Source organism: Bubalus bubalis, chromosome 3, assembly GCF_019923935.1.
Source record: "Bubalus bubalis isolate 160015118507 breed Murrah chromosome 3, NDDB_SH_1, whole genome shotgun sequence".
Taxonomy (NCBI): domain Eukaryota; kingdom Metazoa; phylum Chordata; class Mammalia; order Artiodactyla; family Bovidae; genus Bubalus; species Bubalus bubalis.
The window spans coordinates 140,878,612-140,889,818 of NC_059159.1; the positions used below are offsets into that span (position 1 = coordinate 140,878,612).

Sequence of the window (11,207 nt, forward strand, 5' to 3'; positions counted from 1 at the left end):
GGACAGGGAAGGAAGCCTGGTGTGCTGTAGTCCATAGGGTCACAGAGTCAGACATGACTTAGCAGCTGAACAACATAACCATTAAGATGGTTTTGTTGTTATGGTTGCTAGGGCTCTTAGCAGGTAATTCTTGGTTATGAAAATGAATTGGAGCATCAATATAGTTATGTGAGAAAAATATTATTTTGTATATTCTCCAACATTTATGTAGGTAACAGCTCTTACCAACAGGTGTTATAGCTACTTGGGATTTTTTTTTTCATTAATTCATACTGGACACTCCTGTTCAAATAAGGCATTTTGTAGAGGATTGTGCTCAAGTTTTGTTGTTTGAGGCAGCTGATTGGAAGCTTTTGTGCTCTTGATTGCTCAAAATACAATTTTTATATGCTCTTTGACACAAAGAATTGGCAGATGAATTATATTCAGATAAATACTTGAATAGAAATTTACCTATATATTTGAGCAGATTCATTTCTTGCTAACAAAATAAATTTTATTTCTGCTTATAAGTATCCTGGTCTACTTTGATGTTAGTTTTAACTGCTGTTTAGTTTTAGTATTACAGATTGGGCTCCAGCATTTTTTTTTTTTAATTTTATTTTATTTAACTTTACAATATTGTATTGGTTTTGCCATATATCAAAATGAATCTGCCACAGGTATACATGTGTTCCCCATCCTGAACCCTCCTCCCTTCTCCCTCCCCATACCATCCCTCTGGGTCGTCCCAGTGCTCCAGCCCCAAGCATCCAGTATCGTGCATCGAACCTGGACTGGTGACTCGTTTCATATATGATATTATACATAATTTCAATGCCATTCTCCCAAATCATCCCACCCTCTGCCTCTCCCACAGAGTCCAAAAGACTGTTCTATACATCAGTGTCTCTTTTGCTGTCTCGTATACAGGGTTATTGTTACCATCTTTCTAAATTCCATATATATGTGTTAGTATACTGTATTGGTGTTTTTCTTTCTGGCTTACTTCACTCTGTATAATAGGCTCCAGTTTCATCCACCTCATTAGAACTGATTCAAATGTATTCTTTTTAGTGGCTGAGTAATAGTCTATTGTGTATATGTACCACAGCTTTCTTATCCATTCATCTGCTGATGGACATCTAGGTTGCTTCCATGTCCTGGCTATTATAAACAGTGCTGCGATGAACATTGGGGTACACATGTCTCTTTCCCTTCTGGTTTCCTCAGTGTGTATGCCCAGCAGTGGGATTGCTGGATCATAAGGCAGTTCTGTTTCCAGTTTTTTAAGGAATCTCCACACTGTTCTTCATAGTGCCTGTACTAGTTTGCATTCCCACCAACAGTGTAAGAGGGTTCCCTTTTCTCCACACCCTCTCCAGCATTTATTACTTGTAGACTTTTGGATCGCAGCCATTCTGACTGGTGTGAAATGGTACCTCATAGTGGTTTTGATTTGCATTTCCCTGATAATGAGTGATGTTGAGCATCTTTTCATGTGTTTGTTAGCCATCTGTATGTCTTCTTTGGAGAACTGTCTATTTAGTTCATTGGCCCATTTTTTGATTGGGTCATTTATTTTTCTGGAATTGAGCTGTAGTGGGCTCCAGCATTTTTATAAAATACATATTGTTGATCTTTCTGAATGTGATCCCTAAAGCATGTGGACCCTAAAAATCGGTTTTAAAAAAAAAATTCTTAAATTTAACATGCATCATAATAACTTGGAAAGCAACTTGTTGGGCTCTGTTGTTCTGGCGTTCCTGGTTTAGTAGGCCTAGGGTAGGACCCCCCCCCTCCCCGCCCCACCAAGTCATTCGCATTTATAACTGCTTTGCTGGTGAGACTTCTGCTGGTCCTGAGATCACAGTTGAGAACTGGTATAGAATATTAGCTCTTTGACTCTCTTTAGATAAAATTGTATATTAATTTTGATAAAGCAGTTAGTAAAAAGCTTGTTGGTAGATCTGATAAATGAAAGGCCTGAATTATGCCAGCTCTCCCCTTTACTCATCTGTCCTTGGGTTAGGTAGTCAGAAGGTAGAATGTAGCATTAGTTCTCTATAGAAATCGTCTCTTTGAGTTAAGGTAGGTTACACATCCTCATTTTATAGTGTGATGGGGGGAAAATTCATTTTTATTTTTTACAAGGATTTTATAATAAGTGCTTTTCTTAAATTCATTGCCAGGAATTCTTTTCTCTCCACATAAAACATACTTTTTCTAATCAGATAGAATTGTACTTTCTATATACTTTTTCTACTCAGATTTCCTGGTTTGCTTTAGGTGCCAGGAGGCATAGTGCTCAGTTTAGCATTAAAATAAAGTGCCTAAGTCATTCCAGGTGTATCTTTTCATTTGTTTTGCCTTTTTTTTTTCTGGCTGTGCTATATGACTTGCGGAATTTTAGTTCCCTCACCAGGGATTGAACACGGGCCATGCAGTAAAAGCACCCAAGTCCTAACCACCAGACTGCCAGGGAGTTCTCTTCCTTTGCTTTGAAATGTTTTTTTTTAACATGTTTTAATAGTATAACCTGCCTTATAACTGTTTGAGAAATTTTCAGAATGTGTCATACAAACTTGATCATGAAATTTCTTACAGATCTTTGATTTTCATTTAATATAGTAGTGGTCCTTAATCAAGGAATATATATTTATATCCTAGATTTGAACTATTTTTCTGGCCTAAGAGAAAGTATTATTTGCCATTTTAAACTTACAAGAATTTAGTACCTGGTGAGATAATCTGTCTCACATTTCTTTATTGAATAAACTCAAGTAGATTATATGCTTGCATGTTTTTAATGTTTTAGAATCATTCTGTCTAATGCATGTAATTTTTGTTCTGTATTTGTTTCCTTTTGTAATTAATAAGAAAATAAGAAATTCGTTAATGGGTTTAGGTGAAATGTGACCTATATTGATACAGTAAAAACAATTTGCTGGACATTCATTTGATTTACTGATATATGTAATTACCAAGAAGTCTTTTTTAATTGAAGTATAGTTGATTTACAGTATTGTGTTAGTTTCAAGTGTATAGCATAATGATTCAGTACTTTTGCAGATTATATTTAATTGTAGGTCATTACATGATAATAAGTGTAATTCCCTGTGCTATACAGTAAATCCTTGTTGGTTATTTTATGTATAGTAGTTTGTATCTGTTATCCTATACCCCTGATTTGTACCCCCTCCAAAAACCTTTTGAAAAGTTGTAAAACTCATATCATTGTAGTATATTTTCCATATTGTGTGGCAACAAGAAAATTTCCATATTGTATGGCAACAGGATAGGGAAAGTTAATTATTTGTAATGGTCATTTTTTAAAGATCTAACCTATCAATTATCTATTTGAATAATCTTGTTTTAAAACAAAAAACTTTTAAAACATTATTTAAAAAAATATCTCTTTATTAGTACTAGTGCATGTGTTGACCAGGCTCTCATTTAGACATCTATCATTAACTAACATTTTCTTTCCATTAAGGTATCTCTCTGAATTTCTTTATGCCTGGTTGATGTCGACATTAAGTCGTGCCGATGGCTCTCAGATGGCAGAGGAAAGGATAATGGAAGAGCAGCAGAAAGGCCGTAGTAGTAAAAAAACAAAAAAAAAGAAGAAAGGTGATGGGAATTGTTTTTAAACTTAAGAAATAAGTAACACTGGAATGTACTTTAATTTCATCAAATAATGGATGAATTAGTCATTATATTTTTATTTTCACCATCTTTTCCCCGGTGGCTCAGCTGGTAAAGAATCCGCCTGCAGTGCGGAATCCCTGGGTTGGGAAGATCCCCTGGAGAAGGGAATGGCCACCCATTTCAGTATTCTGGCTGAGAATTCCATGGACAGAAGAGCCTGGCAGGCTATAATCAATGTGGTCTTGGAGTCAGACACAGCTCAGCAAATTTCACTCACTCACTCACCTTCCCTTCAGAAGATACTGGGGTAGAAACTGAGTCACAGTATTAGTGGTAGAATCCTTTTGGTTTCTTTCCTTGCTTTTCTTTTACTTCATTCCTATTTCATGTGTCAAAAGACAAGAAGTAGTAACCACATGGAATAAGATGAGGAACAAGACAGCAGGAGACTTTTGATACTCTTTTTGACAGAAGGCTGACAGCTCAGGAAGGAAGGAAATCTGGAGTGGTGCTATAACAGTCAAACAAAAAGATGACCATACACTGCCCAAGGACCATGAGAAGAAAGAAGTGTTTCCAGGGGACTACCCTATTAATCACTCATGGGCTGGTACAGATAGACTACAGTCATTACAAAATAGTGCTTTGTGTTCCCTTCAGATTCAACAGTTTGAGTGTGGGTCATTAAATGACTGTACTCATGGCTTTCCTGTAATAAGAAATTGTCTCTGTATTGTGACTTGAGAAAAAATTACAGTTAATTTATACTGAAATCTTACAGTTTGGGGAACACAATTACTGTCTAACCTTAGCTCTATTTTATTATTTGTAGATTTGAGCTGTAAAATTTAGCCTGTGGGAACAAACTTTTTAATATTTTAGTTTGGTAAACAAGATAGAAGATTTTTTTTTAATATAGATTTCTTCTGCAGTAATGCAAGAGGAGGAGGGAAAAGAATTTGGATAATTTTCTTTCTAATTATAGTTCGCCCATTGAGCCGAGAGATCACAATGAGCCAGGCATATCAGAACATGTGTGCTGGAATGTTTAAAGTAAGTTACTACATTGCTATTTTATTATTAAACTAAAATGAACTCTCCTGTGATTCTAGTTTCTAATTTAACCTTCATTTTTACTGTCTGCTTAAAAATGACCTTTTATCCAAGTCCAGTGGTTTTATTAATTTAACAAATACTGAACATTTGTCATATGTCAGATGTCTTGTACTAGGTGCATTGCGAGATACCAAGTCTAATCTGATGTGATCCTTGTCTCAAGTGCCTAGTTAATGTTAGACCAGATGACATATATGTGGCATAGATATTAAGAGAGGGAAGCGTTGACTTCTGATTGATGATCAGAAAAGGTTTCTTGGAAGAGATGGGTTCCAGAGTTTTTTAGAAGTATGTTAGTTAGGAAAGGGGCAAGCTCCATAATGAAAGGCTTAATTTAAGCAAAGCAGACATTTTCAGGAGATAGTAACTCGAGGAAACATACTAAAATACATAAAATAGAACATGGAATTCTGTTTGGAAAACAGGATCAGTGCTTTTCTTAGAGAAATGATATATTACTTTTTCTTCAGGAGCTTTTACTTGAAGTTTTCTAAGCTGTTACAAGAGCCTTAAGAAGAAGAATATGCATGCGGTACAGTTTCACTGGGGAAATTAAAATATTAGACACTGAAACATGAACATTTTTCATATAAAAGATTGTGCAGAATATAAAAATGAATATTAAAGCGTTTTTCTCTTCCTGTTTTTGATTTCTGGGCCTTGTTTTGATTAACTGTGTATAAATAGCTGTTTCTTATTTTCTGCTCTCTATTAATGAAGATGTTCACATTTTCATACTGTTATCATCTTTCTCTCTCTCTCTTTGTACTGTAGACCATGGTAGCTTTTGACATGGATGGCAAAGTACGAAAACCCAAGTTTGAGCTTGATAGTGAACAAGTGCGATATGAGCACAGATTTGCTCCATTCAACAGTGTAATGACACCACCACCAGTGCACTATCTGCAGTTCAAGGTGAACCTGCTGCTGAGAATAATTGCACAGTTTTAGTCTTAGACCCTCTTGGAGATGTGCTATTTGTACCTAGCCATTTTGCTGAAATAGTCAAGTGAAACTGTTATTGGACCAGTGAGATAAAGGGATGAAATAGCAGTTTTAAATAGTATGAATATTATTTGACTTTGTTGGGTATACTCATCATATTAACAGTTATTTAAATATGAGAATAATATGAAGTATGGTATATAAAGGTTAAAAATTGAATAGGAAAAAACCAGGACATGCAGAGTGTTTGCTCTAGTGTCCATATGTGAATGGATAATCAATATAGAATTCTTTAATTTAAAAAGGTATTTTAGAGTTTTTTCACATTAAACATATTTTAAATAATAGTATTTCTTCCTTTTTAGGAAATGTCTGACCTCAATAAATATAGCCCTCCTCCTCAGTCTCCAGAACTGTATGTGGCAGCTAGTAAGCACTTTCAGCAGGCAAAAATGATACTGGAAAATATCCCAAACCCAGACCATGAGGTAAAACTGCAGTCACGGTTATTCTACAGGAAGTTTGTCAGGAAGTACATCACTTACTACTGGATAACAGTTTAATTATAAAATGAACTTATAGTATTAATAAATGAAGACTATCATGCTTCTGCTAAGGATTTCAATCACTTTGCTAACCTGACCTTGTCAGACTTAAAATTATATGATAAAAGAAGTGATACTAATATCTCCTTTGTGTAAATTTAGAAATCAGTGCAAAGAGAAATTAAGACTTAGAACCATAAAGCTGAAAGAATAGAAATAAGACCCAGATTGATCTACAGCTCAGTAATGTTAACATTAAATTAAAAAATTTTTAATCTGTAGTTTATTAAAATATAATTATATAAATCTTAAATCTAAAAAATGATCTGGTCAGTTATCACAGGAAGTAAAAACAACCTTATTCTATTTGACCATTTAAAATAAAGCCTATTGTTTTGAAGACTATTTTGAGTATCATTCTACAGAGCTTAGAACTTGCAAAATACAAAATATTGTTTCAGCCTCTTATGAATTTCATTAATTTACTATATAACCTAATTTTATTGAAATGTATTTATTCTGTAAATGAGAATTACCTGTAACACACTGACCATTTTGGGGGGTATATCTTGATATAGCCTCCATGAAAGGTATTTTAGCAATCTGTCAAAAATCACAGGTGCCTAGGCCCCGAAATTCTGCTTCTTGGGATTTACCTTACAGATACCTGTGTACATGTGGGAATTGATGAATATACAGATATTGTCGAGTGTGTACTATGTCCTAAGTACTCTGGTATATTCTAGCAGGGGGGGGAAAAACAGAAATCTGGACCCTTCTAGGGGCGGGGGGTGGGGGGCAGGCAGTAAAATAGTCTATTAGAAGATCAGAAGTACTATGAAGAAAAACCTTAAAAGAGATTTTTCTTCTGAGAATAGAGATAGTGAATGCTCCCGGAGGTATGGAAGTGGAAGGGATTAGACATTTTTAAATAAGTTGGCCTCTGAGCAAATCTTGGAAGAAGGTAGAGAAGCAAGTCATATGACCACCCAGGAATGGAGCCTTCTAGGCAGAGGGATCCATACGTGTAAAGGTACAGAGGCAGGAGTGTGCCTGGAGTATTTGAATAACAGCCCAGGGCTGTGTGCTGGAGTGAGGTGAGCACAGGGTTGAGCTGTTGGAGTTTTAATGTGACCAGATCTGACTTTTGTTCTAAAGGATCACCATGCTGGCCACTGTGTTGGTAAAATAGACTGGTGAAACCAAGGATAGAATCCAGGGAGCCAGTTAGAGGCCATGGCTATGATCCAGATGAAAGATGGTAGTGCCAGTGTACCAGAAGTGATTGCATTCTCTATAAATTTTAAGGTCTAGCCAGTGGGATTGACTGATGGATTGGAGGTGGAGTTAGAGAAAAATAGGAGTCAAGGGTGGTTTTGAGGTTTTTGGCCTGAGCACCATCTGGTTGGATTGAGTTGTAGGGGGAAGACTGAGGATGGAACTCGTTGGGAGGCAGGGCTGGGAAGGTTAGGAGCTCAGTTTTGAACATGACTTTTGGATGCCCGAACGGAGTAGTTATGTAGGTGAGTGGGTATGTGATATGGAGCTGGGGGCAGCAGTTCCTGAACTTGAGGTGATGTGTCAAGTGAGGTCAGTAAGAAGCAGGCAATTTTTTTTTTTCTTCAAGTTACCCATTACTCCCTCTTAAAGAGAAGTGAGTATTCCATTCCATTGTTTCATATTTTCAGGGGAAACGTTTTGGACAAATGGTTGTCAGAAATACCAGTTAAAGGACACTTACTGCCTGCTAGGCGTGAGTTTCAGTTCATAATATGTGTTAACTCAGTCCTCACAAATCTTTGCGGGATAGGTAAATTATATCCCCGTTTTTACAAATGAAGGAAGTGAGGACAGAGAGGTTAGAAAACTTGCAGAGGTTTCATAGCTGCTGCTGCTGCTGCTGCTAAGTCGCTTCAGTCATGTCCGACTCTGTGCGACCCCAGAGACGGCAGCCCACCAGGCTCCCCTGTCCCTGGGATTCTCCAGGCAAGAACACTGGAGTGGGTTGCCATTTCCTTCTCCAATGCATGAAAGTGAAAAGTGAAAGTGAAGTCGCTCAGTCGCGTCCGACTCTTAGCGACCCCATGGACTGCAGCCCACCAGGCTCCTCCATCCATGGGATTTTCCAGGCAAGAGTACTGGAGTGGGGTGCCATTGCCTTCTCTGGTTTCATAGCTAATAAGTGGCAAAAGTGGACTTTGAAACTAGACGGCTTAACTCTAGATTCTGTGCCCTAAACATGTTGTACTGTCTTTACAGGACTTCACAATGTAATGCTTTTTTGTTTTAATGAAAACAAGATACAGTAGTCCTTTCAAGTTTTCATGATAGTAAACTGGAGTTCTTTGTTACTAAAAGATACATGGTGGTACTCATATTTTGAAGTTGCTTTCATTTTAATAAAATACACTTATTTTGTGCCACATTCCTATTGGTATCTATAAGTCAATATATTTTGACTATGAATTTTATGTTTTGATAGCTTAATGTTGTTCATTATTTAGGTCAATAGAATTTTAAAGGTTGCCAAACCCAACTTTGTGGTTATGAAGTTACTGGCAGGAGGACACAAAAAGGAATCCAAGGTAAAATATATTGTTATTCAATTGTTATAAACTTCATTTTTTTTTAGTAAGATGAATAAATACTACAAAAAAGTCAAAATGCCCACAAAGATGATTCTAAAAGAGATTCAGTGGCAGAAAATAAATTGGAGCTTGCCATTTTGCCTTGAAACTTACAGATTTTGTTGACTTAAAATCTCTAAAGTTTGCTCTGCCCTTCCACATAAATTACTGAATGACTTGAGGTAACAAAAGAAAATGTGTGAAAACCAATTTATGGGAATTATTTAAAAAGTCATCCACTTTTAGAAAAGTGAATGCTTCAAAAAATAAATAATGGCTTGGGAGATGGAAGATTTTGTAAGCCTCCCTTGGTTGGTGTTTCATTGGTGCTGTATCAACATTGGGTGCAGAAGTAAGAGGCCAACCATTGAGCCATTTCTGGTGGCATCTGTCCATTATATAATACATACCTCTATTTGTTTGCTCCCACTGCTTTTCTGTTATCCCTCTTTCTTATCGCCTCTGCTTTACCAGTGACTCATTTCATTGCTCAGAAGTAGCAGCTACCATAGGACTAAAAGAAAGCGCTGACCCATGACCTTTTCCTGTAATTTAAGTCTGTTTTCATTAAGTATTCTCTAAAAATAGAAAACCGTTGGTCAGCATGTTTTCTAATGACCTTCACAGATGCAGAGATAAGCTAAATCATTTTCATTTCCTTGTTTCTAAACACAAGAGTCTAAAATTAAAAGTCTTTATTTTGTTTACTGTCTAAATATGTATAAGATACATTGACTTTGTTTTCACAGGTTCCTCCTGAATTTGATTTCTCTGCTCACAAATATTTTCCTGTTGTGAAACTTGTTTGAGAGAAAGACTGAAAAGGTGACCAAAAGGGTGGAGTCTACTTTCAGATTCTGTTCTTAGAGGATCTGTCCGTCAGTCTTACCACATAACGTGAAGTGAAATGGATTTCTTGGATAACAACCCATTATAAGGAATACTTTTAATTTGATAGCCTTATATGACGTGAATGAAAACTGCTGTTTTAAAGTGGTTTATTATGTTCCATGGATGAAACTAGTCTTATCGAATGCATTGATGAATGTTATATGGTTTTATTACAGATTTAATCATAAATCATTTTTTATGAGTGAAAATAGTGTTTGTAAAGGTTAATAAATTTCTTGACAAAAAAATGCACTATTGGAGATGAAAAACAATAGCACTTTGTTGATACGTGTTAAGAATTGAAGGTGTTTACTCTTAATATTTGAGCAGTTCAAACAAATTAAAAGTTTCAAATCAAGGGATTTAGTAAACACTCACTTGGGATTTGGGCTAAATACACTTAAGGGAGGTTTGGGGGGACCTCCTAGCTATATAGCGATATTAAGTCACGCAGGGATTGTGATTTTGTGTGTCACAGTATCTTAAATTATATACCAGAATTTTTTTTTTAATCCTTTTAACTGTTAGTTTTGGCAGTTTTTTAAAAAAAGATTACACATCATGTTTGCTAGTGATATTATAGGGTTAGGTTTAAACATGACATGCTGCTTTTTATTACCACTTAGTTTAACCCATGAAACATTTTCAAGTGGGGCCTTTCCAGCATCCTCTGGCTCTGCAAATTGACTTAAATTCACCTGTACCTACAAGTGCCCAGTGCCAATGGCCCCAGCATTCTTCCTTTGCTGCTAGTTCCTCCCCCGTCTGCTCTGCTGTTCTGTGCCATATTGCCGTGATCTCTGGGGGCCTTTCCTTTGGTCCTACTATTAACAAGACAGTGTTGTTAGCAGGAGTTACACTGAGCCTTTGGCTTGGCTTAAAACCAGCAAGTGTTTTGTATTTCCTTTATGGTTAAAAGGGTTCTGAGTTTCAAGTATCTGAATTCCTATTTGACACCTTTCTTGCAGATGTCTTATTGAAACTTTATTTCTGGAAATATCTTAAAGCAGCTAACCTGCATAAATCTTGCCTACTATAGTAGAGCCGACTGTAGAGTAAGAATATTCGTGACTTCCTCTCTTATCAGCTCCTGAGGCAGACAGGCTCTCTTTTACCAAGAGTGGTGATAAACGTGTTATCTAGGAACAGCCAGTAGACATTGAAATCTCAGAATCCAGAAGTCTTTAAAAAAAAAACAGTAGTCTGTACAAAAGAAATGAGCTATAAAGAGATAAAGAATATATCTGTTGCCTTCTATTTGGTTAGTTTTCTGAGAAAGAAAACAGTTTCTGGCTGGTAATTTCTGATTACTTTAAACAAGAAAAATGGTAGAAAGAGGCAACAGAAGAAAGAATTCAAAACGCAAAGAGGCTAAATGAGGCAGCAAGATCTGGCGGACAGCCAAGAGCCTGAGGTGAGCTATAAGAATGTGGATCAGTGCCAACAGGAACCA

The 11,207-nt window shown here is 36.4% G+C and overlaps 1 protein-coding gene across 7 annotated transcripts in view; it reads left to right on the forward strand.

The window, feature by feature from the left end:
* The window catches only part of NAA35 (N-alpha-acetyltransferase 35, NatC auxiliary subunit), an 89,736-nt gene extending 79,730 nt beyond the window's left edge, over positions 1-10,006 (forward strand). For 6 of the 7 annotated variants that reach the window (XM_006066836.3, XM_044940244.1, XM_006066834.3 and 3 more), the window contains 6 exons: positions 3,476-3,612; positions 4,616-4,683; positions 5,521-5,661; positions 6,057-6,179; positions 8,741-8,821; positions 9,613-10,006. In XM_006066836.3, the coding sequence (XP_006066898.2) occupies positions 3,476-3,612; positions 4,616-4,683; positions 5,521-5,661; positions 6,057-6,179; positions 8,741-8,821; positions 9,613-9,672 (610 nt within the window). In that variant the 3' untranslated portion in view covers positions 9,673-10,006. The remainder of the gene's footprint in view (positions 1-3,475; positions 3,613-4,615; positions 4,684-5,520; positions 5,662-6,056; positions 6,180-8,740; positions 8,822-9,612) is intronic. The other variant, XR_006550077.1, reaches the window with a different exon arrangement.
* The last annotated feature ends 1,201 nt before the right edge of the window (positions 10,007-11,207 follow it).